This window comes from Xiphias gladius, chromosome 15 (assembly GCF_016859285.1).
Source record: "Xiphias gladius isolate SHS-SW01 ecotype Sanya breed wild chromosome 15, ASM1685928v1, whole genome shotgun sequence".
Classification (NCBI taxonomy): domain Eukaryota; kingdom Metazoa; phylum Chordata; class Actinopteri; order Istiophoriformes; family Xiphiidae; genus Xiphias; species Xiphias gladius.
The window spans coordinates 3,892,523-3,904,456 of NC_053414.1; the positions used below are offsets into that span (position 1 = coordinate 3,892,523).

An 11,934-nucleotide genomic window follows, 5' to 3' on the forward strand; every position below is an offset into this window, starting at 1 on the left:
ACATGGCTTTCCACCACACGTGGTGCTTCCCAATTGCTCGACCGCACCGACCGATTTACGCGCCGGGGACCGGCGAGGTCCGCTCGTCCCGGTCGTCTAAACCAGCTTTCCCAGTAGGAAGGAAAGAGACGCTCCCAGAGCCAGACCCAGGACCAGGAAGAAGGTCATCAGGGAGCCGGCAGTCTCACAGTCCTTAGACCGCACCGACCTGGAGGAACAGACGCACGCAGTTACAACACAATGAAAACAAAGCTTTGAAACGCCGGTCTCAAGCACGGGAAACGCGGCTGACGTTTTCACAAACACTGCGTCAGTTCCGCGGCTTGTTTGGTTCTCGTTAGAACCGTAATTAGCTCCAAACAGCAAGTAAAGGCACCACGTCTCACATGTACAGTGTCTGTAGACGCTCTGATAACGCCGACAAAACTGGTGGATGCACGGAAAAATGAAGAGACAGCTTGTGTTCACGTTAGCCGTTTTCAGTAACGGGTGATGCATCGCGCCTGCTGACAAGGCTGCGGCTACATTTGCTAGGAGGGCTTCACGCCTCGTCGTGACACGTGAAGAGATACGCAGATTTAACGCGGGTTTCACTTCTCACAGTCAACATCCAGCAAACTGAACACCCGGTTCACACTCGAGGCCTTTTTCTCCGTCACTGATTTTCCGTGAACAGGGCCGAGGCCTTTTAGGCCTTTCCGACTCAGCCGATTGTTCCGGACGTTAGAATGAAAAAGGGCCGAGGCCCGAGAGCAGTTCATCGCCCGCTGCCCGCCGAAGACTCACCGTGGAGCGTAGGCCATGCAGAGGCTCGCCAAGTACCCGTTGGAGAAGGCGAACAGAGCCACGATGGCGACGAAGGCGCAGTCGTGACTGAAGAGGACGGTGAGCCTGGAGCCCTCGACGTTACACATCATGAGCAGGGGGACGAAGACTGCTCGGGACAACACGGCGGCAGGAAACAGGAGGCTCTCCTGCGATGGCTGCAACATCAACAGAGTCGTTAGGAAATCAGTCGAAACTTCCGGCGCAGACACCTACGAGTCAGGCTCAGCAGATTTCTCTTTTGAATGCAAATGACGACTACAGGGGCTAAAAAGGGAAACATCTGTCCAGGTTTCAGCAATCTGACAGATGACAGATGATCTGACGATAAAAGACACATTCATTGGCTTAACTGCCTTCAGTAGAATTAGCTTTATTCTTTAGGAATATCAGCCAAGACCAGTTTGACCTCTGGACCTCCCCCGAAGCCGGGCTGCAGACTCACCCACTGGACGAGAGACGGAGCGCTGCGGCCGGCCAAGTCCATGATGTTAAAGACGATGAAGCAGCAAACACAGGTGAACACTTGGTCTGTTGGACAGAGAGCGGCACCGACTGACTGCAGATCAAACTCTAGACAAGGAAAAGTCACTCCGCATTCCTGAAATGGCTGGTTCAGATTGTTTTCAAAAACAAGCAAGCGAATAGACTGATTTATGTTAGTGAGGAGAAAACACCGCCGCCGTTTGACGCTGGGTAGCGCCCGGGCTGCTGTTCTGTCAGTCAAGTGTTTCCTCTATTAGAACTACACTTCCCATCAGCCCCCAACGGTGACTCACTCCAGGCCGCGTTGTCCTTGTAGACGCTCCGCACCCGGACCGTGACGACAGGAAACACCGACAGGGTGACGGCGAACACGCACGTCACGCACAGAGCCATGGGCCAGATCTGCGGAGCACAGGCAGGTTTTAGTTGACGACGGGAGAACGAAGACGCCGAGCTCGGTTTTAGTCCCGACAGTCGGAGGCGCCCGGACTGAAAGCGGGAGTAAATGGTCTGGGGAGCGACGGGTGGACCACGGTTTCGTCTCCAAGCAACTCCACACATCCCACAAGAGCATTACAGATAATAACACAAATTTAAAGTAAAAAGGGTTTTCCGGCTCATTTTGCTCAAACGTGCGTGAAATGGTGGATGAAGGAATTTTAATTCGTATGCGAAGCAGAAGTGTCGCAGCTTCTCATGTGACGTGATTATGTCACGAAACTAAGCATTTTTGGGGGTTTCGGACCCTTTTGACGTCAAATTCATCAGCTAATAAAAATCCTTAGTTGCAGGACTTTGCAAGTGGGAAGCGAACTCCCGAATCCCGATCAGCACATTTGCTCACTTGTTTCCGGGCAGTTGTGTTGTGATTTCGTGTGATGCCGACGTCCCCGAATCCAATTCCAAAACATGAAATGGAGCCAACATGCGGTGAAAGGAGAAGATCACTTCACACCGTCTGACTTTATGTCGCGACCGTCGGCGCCACAGCTCAGCTCGGTCGCGACAGGTGACCGTAACCTGGCCAGAAACTGCAAAGGGGTCCTTGCCGCAGCTTTCTGCAGGTTTTGTACAACTGGATCAATTTTTAAAAACAATCCTGAGACGGACGGAAAGCCGCTCACCTTTCTGAAGACAGCCAGGACAGAGGAGCGCTCCTGACTCTCCTCTGGTCCACCGGTGAACTTCCCCTTGGCTTCGAGGACCTTGCCGTTCAGGACCTTGGTGTCTTCAGAGAGAAAAACGGATGAACGTGTCAGTCCCTTAGTTTATAATCTGACCAGTCGGCAACGGTCACACTTTTGGCTCAGATCAGCCGACTCGCTCGAGCAGCACGAGCGTGTCGCTGAACGAGACTTCCCGGAAACTGACCTGCGCTGCTGAGGAGCTCCTGCGGCGACTCCACTTCACCGGACTGACCTCTGTTCAGGTAAAAACGAGCAAACTCCTGCCGAGCAGAACGAATAAGACCATGAAGTGATCTGGGCTCCGAAACGTTTCAGCCACCGACGTGGACGCGGTTCGGACAACACGTGGATACCGGCGTTGGCAGTTTCTGTTTCGTTACTTTTTCTTTATGATGAAAGTTTAAATCCAAACAGAAAAAAAAAATAAATCCCATTCCTTCATAAAGTAAATCTACACAACAACCTTCAACCAGATATTCATTATTTTCTTTAGCAGCAGTTGGGACATGTATTTTATTAGAAAGACAAAATTTAGGAACCGAATTATTTTACCAGAAACACAGAACCAACTGGAAACCGAGCTTGATTCCTTCTGACCCCCCCCCTGTTTGTTTTAATCGTGTCAGAGAGTGCGTCGTCTCCTCACCAGGTGTGGCAGCAGCAGGTAGCAGACCAGAGTCCCCAGAGCGGCCACGCACGGGGTGATGAAGTATCCCAGGGCAGCCGAGCGCTTGTCCGCGTTACCTGCAGAGGAAAGGAGGCGCCTCAGCTCCTTGTAGTTACAGAGATCAAACGGTCTCAGCGATCACCGGATGGGTTGCCACGACATTTTCCACAGAGCTGCAAACACGGAAGACTCCTGCTCTTGTTTTCATCTCGCCAAGATGAATTTAATTACCAGCCCCAGATATTCAGTACGAGTTGGCCTCTAATCTCTATTATAAATGTCGAGTTTTTTGTTTTTTTTACTTTAAATCTACCAACCGGGACGTGACATTGTGACATTTCCTCTGTGCGTCTGTCTGAAAAAGCCTCCAAGTTACTTTGTGCGAACTGCCATTCACGACGTTCACGACGTCTCAGCGCCGCTGTCGGCGGCGGCGCAGCCCCGGCCGACCCGCGTGACTTACCTAAGATGGAGCAGAGCATGGCGATGGCGGCGAAGATCCCGGCCAGACCCTGACCGCTCATAAACAGGGTGCTGTAACGAGGAGGGAGCAGACCGACCACGCCGAACAGACTGCCCTGCAGCACCGCACCGAACACTGCACACACACACACACACACACACACACACACACACACACCCATTACGTCATGATTAAGACTTTCACCGTTATAACAGGTAGAGCCATAAAACCTAACGTGGGCCGTTTGGTGTCATTTCTGCTTCATCAGCTCAGATTTAACGAACCGCTGGTTCTGGTTCTTGTCCCCTTATCGAGAGAGAAAAAAAGAAAAAAGAAAAATCTTCCTGTACGTTGAAGCAGATTAAGGCAGTGAGCAGTTTTCTGTCATAAATGCGGAGTCATTGTGTTACACTTCAAACATTCCCCCCGTGCAGTGCTCTCGGTGTTCAACGTTTCCAGACCTCCGTCAAAAAGCTGCACCATCATACCCTGAGGCGGGCGGTCGTCGATCGACCGCCATCCTCCCTGCGTCCGTTCTATTTCGTGCAGTCCGTTTTATATCACGTTCAACTGCTGACGCTGTAGATGGAAGCTGAGCGGGCCCAGATCCAGCTGTGCCACGCCACCTCCGCGTTGAGTAGAAAGAACCCTGGTACCGACGGCAGTGAGGTTAAATACCACCTGAGCAGGACCACCGACTCCACACAAGCCTGACTTAATGCCCCAGAACCGGCGGACTGTGGAGACGTGGTCTCAGCTCATTCATCTGATGTGGACTGCAAGACCTTCAGAGCAAGGCCGAACGTTCGGGGGGGTCACGCGACAGTTTGCGTACAGACTCACTATTGATGAACCAGATGGTTGCCATGGTGACGGAGAAGAAGGTGTCCGGCTGCATGGGGACCGGGACCAGAGCGGCAGTGAGGGAGAAGAGGAAGAAGATGGCGATCAGGCTGAAGGCCACACGGACGCGCTCCCTCACCCTGCAGAGAGAAGAGAGGGAAGAAAACTAAACAAAAACACGTTTATCACCAACCGGTACAAGTTTATTCACGTTTCACGGTTTAAGTAAAGCTCCTAACGGCGTCATTAACCGACCACTGATACAGGAAAGAGTTGAGCAGGGTGAAGAGCAGCAGGGGCAGCTGGGAAAGCAGGGCCATCCAGCTGTCATAGTTGTAGTCTCTGGTCGCGCCGCCCGATGTGCCGTTAGCGGTGACGTTGGGAACGCCGAGGCGCTCGTTGAAATACTTTAGCAAAGAGGGGAAAAGGAGAAAGAAGGAATTCAACGCACAACAACGCTGACATAATAAGACAAATATTATTTTCCGCGTTTGTGCACCACGTCATATTTTCACTTTTCTTCTGTTTTTCACAGCAGGAAAGGTTTTACTGAAACTGATCAATGAATCAGTGAGTGGAAACGTTATCAGTGAGACAACTGAGTGATTCGCGTTTATCAAACACCAAACATCTGCCGCTCCGCATCCTCTGCGTTTCCGAAACTTGAGGATGTGCTGATTGTTTCTGTTTCAGCTTGAGAAAATGATTATAAATGAGGGGCATTTGTCTTCGTCCCCAAAAGACCAGAAGACGAAAAGTCAAAAAACTCGTGTGTGCATAATCTGAGCAGGTTGTAGTGTCTCCTCAGGACACACGGACGCTTTTTTTCCCTCTGTAGCCTGAAGAAGGAGGCGTGGGGGTGAAACCTGAGAGGCCGTGATGAAGAAGTTCCAGGGCAGCAGCGTTCCCAAACCCAGCGCGAAGATGATGACGGCAACAGCCTGAAAGCTGTGGAACAGAAAACCCTTTGGTGAGCTGCTCTGAGTCCGAGCTCTGTGGTTCTATGCCCCAGAGTTCCCTACGTTGCTTTATTACCAAACATCGAACTCACCGGTCAGCAGGTGGACTCCGGTTCCTCTCGTTCCACATCCTGTGGTTCCTGCCGCGTTTCTGCTCAGAGGTTGAGAGAGGGTTTTAGAGAACCGGTCATGGTGACGACGTGCAGCGACGAGTGTTGACGCCTCGCGCATCACCGCACCTATCCCTCCCTCTTCCCTTTCCGCCCTTCTCTTCTTCTCTTCTCTTGTGCGGCCTGTCTGTCCCCACTTTCTCTCCTCCTCAGCTCTGGCGGGGGGCGTGGCTATCGGTTCCCTGCCGCTAAATCCCCGAGCACCTGCAACTCGTCAACTCATGGACTCGATGAGCGACTGCAGGGTTTTAAACCCCCCCCCCCTCGCCAGATCATTCAGCTCACCTACGTGGCACAAGCCTTTGTCTGTCCCCACTTTGTCTTCTCTCCCTCAAGCGTGTCTGGCGGGGCGTGGCTATCCGGTTCCCTGGCCCGCCAATCCCCCCCGAGCACCTGCAACTCGTCAACTCATGGACTCGACGAGCGACTGCAGGGTTTTAAACCCCGCCCCCCAGTCTTCGCCAGATCATTCAGCTCACCTACGTGGCACAAGCCTTTGTCTGTCGTCCCAGTTTGGATCGCCCTCCACCCGCCCCCTTGTCCTGTGACAACTCCGGCTCGCCACAATAAAACCGCCTTTAAACTGCAGACGGTTTCCTTATCTGTCTGCTGTCTTTTGGGTCTAGAATTGAACTAAAGTAACAGTATCGTAGACGTAATAAACGACAGTAGACCTAAAGTCCATTTCCTCGTCCATCTAATCACAGAGTCACTGAGTCAGTGAGTTTAACATGAACGTCCCTCGACCGTCTCTTCCCTTGAAGATACAGCCTGGACGTTTCGGGCCATAAAGGGGACAAAATCATCTCAATGAGCTCTTTACGTTTCGAATCTTCCGTCCTCGCTTTGTAAAAAGATGCCACGGTGTGAGACACGTGTTTCGAATGCAGTTCGACTGGACTAAATCTCATCCCTTCCACAATCTGACCCAAGGAGCCCAGACTTGAAGCCCGACCCGCCTCAAGCCGCAGCCCCGTCTTAGACCCGCGGACTCACGAGCGGAGTCCCCTTAAAAATCAAGTCCGGAGATCCAACTACCATCGGCGGACAATCCGCACAAGCGCCATCTTTTGATGAAGACCGCGGCATGCACCCGAAAGCTCCGGGAAAAGGCGAGTAAGTGGGCGTTGAATTAATTTTTATTTTTATTTTTTTAAAGCAGATAATCTGTTTGGGATCTGGGAGATCGGAGGAGGGATTTGCTCGGCAAACACCTGATGTTTTATGAAATGAAAAAACAGGTATTTCCTGTATTTTACATAACAGGCACCTGCAGGTGACTTTTCCCGGGAGTTAAATTACACACGGCTTCATTACGGAAGCTCCGCGCCCTTGTTTTTCTTAAATCCCTTCCATGTGTCTTTGCGGGGTCCTTGGTGTGAAAGGAGCTTTGGACTTGAAGTCCACCGGACTGCGGAACTTCCTGTTGAAACAGGGATTTCAGGATCTTTGGCGGTCGCCTTGTGGCCCCTGGGATCGTTTCGTGTTCTGATAAAAGCGTCTCTGATGCTCCCTTTTTTTTTTCCCTCCATTGTGTCAAAGAAACAGGAAGCAATCTGCCTCTTTTTAATGCAGTAAAACCATCATTCGTTGGTTAATTCGGGTCATATGAACACTGACAATTAAGCACCGATGAGTCTCATTTGTTTTTTATTTTGGTTTAGGAACTAATTTGAATTGATCAAAAAAGTGCCCACATTTGTGCCGAGCCTACTTTTTATTCCTGCATTTTTTTCCCGGATCGGTTCAGATTTCCTGCCCGCGGCAGTGAAGGCGACGCGCATCGTTTTGTTTGTTTGTTGTTGTTTGTTTGTTTGTTGTTGTTTGTTTTTAACGTAACATCCTGTTTGTACATCAGTCGGTGACAATAAGTTTTCTGGCTGAGCAGCAGCTGCTGAACTGAACAAATCTCGCCGTCGAGGTGAAAGTCGCCAGAAAGGTTTAACAGCGGCATCAATTTCAGCAGTTCGGGTTTTAAAATACGTCCGGTAGCCTGACACCGACATAACGTTTCATTCACGCGCCTCTTTTGCTCGAGGCGCCGTTTTCAAAGTCAGCAGGTGTAGATAAGAGTCGACGTGTAACCAACCCATTCAGAATCCCATTGGAAAAATCGCCACTTTTAGCCAGGGAAGACGGAGCTCACCTGGGAGTCGCAGCGGGGTGTCTTGTCTCGTTTTGTTTTTCCCGCGGGTCGCACAGGTGGACCAAACGCGCGAGGCGGCTGAGGGCGCGCGAACTCGGCGCCCGTCTCGCGACAGCACTGCTGCCAAAGTGACACAACCCGGAAGAAAGCGGACGTCCGAGGCCATGTGACAGTAAACAAACAAAGAGAGGCTGAGACGCTTTTCATTACTCTAATATTAATCTTACATTATTACCTTAAGGAATTATTATTAGTAATGTTAGGGTGTGTTCAGATCACAGCGACTGTTCTGGTGCCACCGCTGAATGTCCTGGCCGGTGAAATGTCGCAGCTCCGGTCCCGGTGCCACCTTTAAAACCTGCTGACAAATGGGCGGATAGGCTGCCATTAAAACAATGACCAAGCAATAATGGCAATAATGGAAATTCTGCTTTTAAACAATGTCCCCGGATCGTTAATGTCTTAACATTCACCCCGAACTGTTAAGAAGACTCGATTTTAGACCTGACCCGTGTTGGATAAAGGGGGTTAGAGGGAGAGTGGGACAATATAACTACTCATAGCAACAAGTCACTGAATCAAAAGGCTGAAATAATAATGATTTTTCACTTTTAATTTTAATAATAAATTGAGAAAATAAAACATAACTGTATAGAAAATTGCAGTTAATATTTTGTATTACTTTTAAAATTAATAATTAAAAAAAACATTTATATTTTCTATTTTATCTTAACATCTGCTTTTCCCGCTGTGACACGTCAAAATGTTTAGGGAGGAAATGATCGATAACCTCTCCTGCAGGCGGTGGTGGTGGTGATGGAGTCGCTGCTGGTCCACGCAGGGGTTGCCGGAGGAGGCCACGTCCCTGAGGGGACCCCCGGGGGGCAAAAGGTTTGCCGCTGGGCCCCCGTTGACCACCCCAGACCTCCTGGTTCCTCTGCGCTGTGTGCGCGGCGGACTGAACGTGGTCCACAGACCAAGCGGGACTCCTGCGCTGGAAAACTACATGGCCCCAGGGTGTCAGCGTCTCAGTTAGTGTGTTGTAACTTGATTAAACGAATTTTATTTAAGCATGTTTCCCCTGTGAGAACAATATGATACTAAATATAAAAAGTGTTCCACCCCCCTAGTCAGGCTGCTATAGGCCTAGACTTCCCAGGGGACTTCCCATGATGCACCGAGCTCCTCTCTCCTCCTCTTCCTCTCCATCCGTACTCATTCATATCCCATCAGTGCTCGTATTAACTTCACTTCTCTCTCCTGTAGCTTTGTCCTGCTCCTCTCTCTCCTCTCTCCTCCGTCGCTCTCTGCAGGTTTTTCTGCCCCTGGTGCTGCAGAGTCTGGATCTGTGACTGCAGACCACCTGCTGTCCCATGATCCTGCTCAACACCCACCGCTTCAACTATTATGATTATGGTTACTATTATTACATTTAGTTTTATTAGTTCATTATTGTTCAACCTATTATTATATTTATTAGTTTTATTATATGTCTCATTATTTTTATACATCTTTATGTGGAACCTGTACTGTGCTGTTGTCTTTCCTCCCTCCTGCCCCCCCTTGCTCTCTCTCTCTCGCCCCCCCTCTTTCGCCCCCCCCTCTCTCCGTCTCTGTCTTTCTCTCTCCCTCTCTCCCTCTCTCGCTCTCTCCCTCTCTCTCGCTCTCTCTCTCTCTCCCTTGCTCCCTCTCTCTCTCTTTCTCGCCCTCCCTCGCTCCCCCCCTCTCTTTCTCGCCCTCCCCCTCTCTCTCGCTCCCTCTCTCTATCTCTCTCTCGCCCTCTCTCTCTCTCTCTCTCTCTCTCTCTCTCTCGCCCTCCCTCTCTCTCTCCCTCTCTCTCTCTCTCTCTGTCTTGCCCTCCCTCTCTCTCTCCCTCTCTGTCTTGCCCTCCCTCTCTATCTCTCTCTCTCTCTCTCGCCCTCCCTCTCTCTCTCTCTCTCTCTTGCCCTCTCTCTCTCTCTCTCTCTCTCTCGCCCTCTCTCTGTCTTTCTCTCTCCCTCTCTCCCTTGCTCCCTCTCTCTCTCTCGCCCTCCCTCTCTCTCTCTCTCCCTCCCCCTCTCTCTCTCTCTCTCTCTCTCTCTCTCTCTCTGTCTTGCCCTCCCTCGCTCCCTCTCTCTTGCCCTCCCTCTCTCGCCCTCTCTCTCTCTCTTTCTCTCTCTCTCTCGCCCTCTCTCTGTCTTTCTCTCTCCCTCTCTCCCTTGCTCCCTCTCTCTCTCTCTCGCCCTCCCTCTCTCTCTCTCTCTCTCTCTCGCCTCCCTCTCTCTCTCTCTCTCTGTCTTGCCCTCCCTCTCTCGCCCTCTCCCTCTCTCTCTTGCCCTCCCTCTCTCTCTCTCTCTCTGTCTTGCCCTCCCTTGCTCCCTCTCTCTCTCACTCCCTCTCTTGCCCTCCCTCTCTCGCCCTCTCTCCCCCTTTCTCTCTCAACCCAGCCGGTCTACGCAGATGGCCGCCCACCATGAGCCGGGTTCCGCTCAAGGTTTCTACCTGTTAAAAGGGAGTTATTTTCTTGCCACTGTCACCCAACATTCCCCCATGAACAAGCACTCGCTTGCTCATGGGGGAATGTTGGGTCTCTGTAAATATACCTATAAAGAGTCCGGTCCAGACCTGCTCTACATGAAACGTGCCCTGAGATAACATCTGTCATGATTCGGCGATATACGAAATTGAATTGATTGAATTCCTGCCTGCAAACCAAATTTCCCTCAGGATGGTAATGAAGTTAAAGTGTGAAGATGTTAAAAATAGATTTTGGCAGGAGGCCACAAACCAAGACGGGGCCCAAGACTAGGTAATGATGAAGATCATGCCTCGGTTGATATTGTACTTAGAGGGTGCAGAGTCCCCTGGAGATTAACAGATAATTGAATGGCCAAAAACCCCAAGTTCACTGCGTGAATTGTACTTTTTTTTTTTAATATTGTACTTTTTACCCCTTCAGCCTCAGTTACTTTACAGATTCAGCTCAATATTTAGTCAAAAAATAAATTAAGATGCATTATTATGAATTAAACTCCCCTCAAATACATAAGGTAGTCAAAATTATCCCCAACTTTACCAGCTGCAACTTTAGTGACACTTGCACATGAATGTATCAATAATGATGTTTCCAGTAATATAATATACATTATTATTCATGGGCCCTTCTGCATAATGACTGCTTTTTCTTTGGGTGCTGGTATTCTGTATGTTGATGCTAATACTTTAAAGATTACATCATTCTGATAAATACATTTGTCATTTCCAACCCTTTTCTGTCATTTCAAAAACTTTTTACATGTATTATTTTGAAAAACTGAAGATTATTTTCTCTCTTTTGAAATTAAACCTCTAAATACCACATGGACTTTCTTTTGTTTTCACAGCTATAACACCAGATGGCCCCACACACTGCCAACTCCACCCCTATGAAGGCAGCATATCCAAGAGTAAAATACAGCAGAATACATCCACACTGCATTCGTCTGCCAGCGACATCCGCTGAAGCGGAACAAAAGAGAACTGAAACTTGTGGAAGGTTAAAGAGGTGGAAAAGGAAACATTAAGTCCACTTGGTCTGTAAATCTTTCAAGTGGATTTCAACTGAGACAAATACTCCCAGAAAGTGACACGGTGACATATCGTGACTTAAATGAAAGATATGACTTCTTTTCCAGGAGCTGAGATAAGTTTGAAGTTTAATGCTTCCCTGCTGGTTTGTCCTGTCCTGCACTGTTGCACACGGTTCACTGTGTAGATTTGACTTGAATAGAAATAATAAGGTTTACTTTGTGTTATGTTCTATCTGACTACAGCCAGAAGCATGTTCTTCATGCTGCAGTAACTTCAGTATATATGCAGTGCAGCAGTAGTTTTTTCTTCACAACGGATTTGTTTCATTTCATACATGTTTGACACACACATTCTTGACCCAGCACAAAACGTATGACCCATTCAAAGCATTTAAAGCACAGTGTCTCTCTGTTTGCTGCATCATTTCCAAACATAGCGAAAGGGATTCTTCACAACCTTGCAGCCCAAAAGTTGGGTCCCATTGGCTTAGAAGTGATTTATAAAGCATCAGAAAGTAATTTATACATTTTATAACACCACTGAGTGTGTGTGTGTGTGTGAGAGAGTGAGAGAGAGAGAGAGAGAGAGACCAGCTTGACTAAAAAGTGGAAGTTCTGGTTTTGAACTTTCACAATAAAA

At 49.3% G+C, this 11,934-nt stretch overlaps 1 protein-coding gene across 5 annotated transcripts; it reads right to left on the reverse strand.

Annotated features, from left to right (window-relative positions):
* Window positions 1-77: 77 nt before the first annotated feature.
* On the reverse strand, window positions 78-8,057 carry LOC120800288 (equilibrative nucleoside transporter 2-like). 5 transcript variants are annotated; one of them, XM_040146284.1, is made up of 13 exons: window positions 7,982-8,057; window positions 5,523-5,581; window positions 5,338-5,419; window positions 4,727-4,878; window positions 4,472-4,611; window positions 3,629-3,763; window positions 3,145-3,242; window positions 2,683-2,758; window positions 2,436-2,539; window positions 1,605-1,713; window positions 1,271-1,356; window positions 787-983; window positions 78-208 (listed from the first exon to the last, which is right to left on the reverse strand). In XM_040146284.1, the coding sequence occupies exons 2-13, from the start codon at window positions 5,558-5,560 to the stop codon at window positions 97-99; spliced, it is 1,329 nt and encodes a 442-aa protein (XP_040002218.1). In that variant the 5' UTR covers window positions 5,561-5,581; window positions 7,982-8,057; the 3' UTR covers window positions 78-96. The 5 variants fall into 5 exon arrangements, with proteins under 5 accessions (XP_040002218.1, XP_040002214.1, XP_040002217.1 ...); XM_040146280.1 differs by lacking the exon at window positions 7,982-8,057 and adding an exon at window positions 7,747-7,968; XM_040146283.1 differs by lacking the exon at window positions 7,982-8,057 and adding an exon at window positions 7,690-7,741.
* Between the last annotated feature and the right edge of the window lie 3,877 nt (window positions 8,058-11,934).

What these genes read in the sequence shown, in the direction of transcription:
- LOC120800288 (XM_040146280.1), bottom strand. Translation starts at nt 7,953, where the DNA reads ATGAAAAGCGTCTCAGCCTCTCTTTGTTTGTTTACTGTCACATGGCCT. An exon ending in CGGAGTCCACCTGCTGACCG is followed by an intron (nt 5,420 to 5,522) that starts GTGAGTTCGATG and finishes TCTGTTCCACAG; the next exon opens with CTTTCAGGCTGTTGCCGTCA. An exon ending in CAAGGACAACGCGGCCTGGA is followed by an intron (nt 1,357 to 1,604) that starts GTGAGTCACCGT and finishes TCTGTCCAACAG; the next exon opens with ACCAAGTGTTCACCTGTGTT.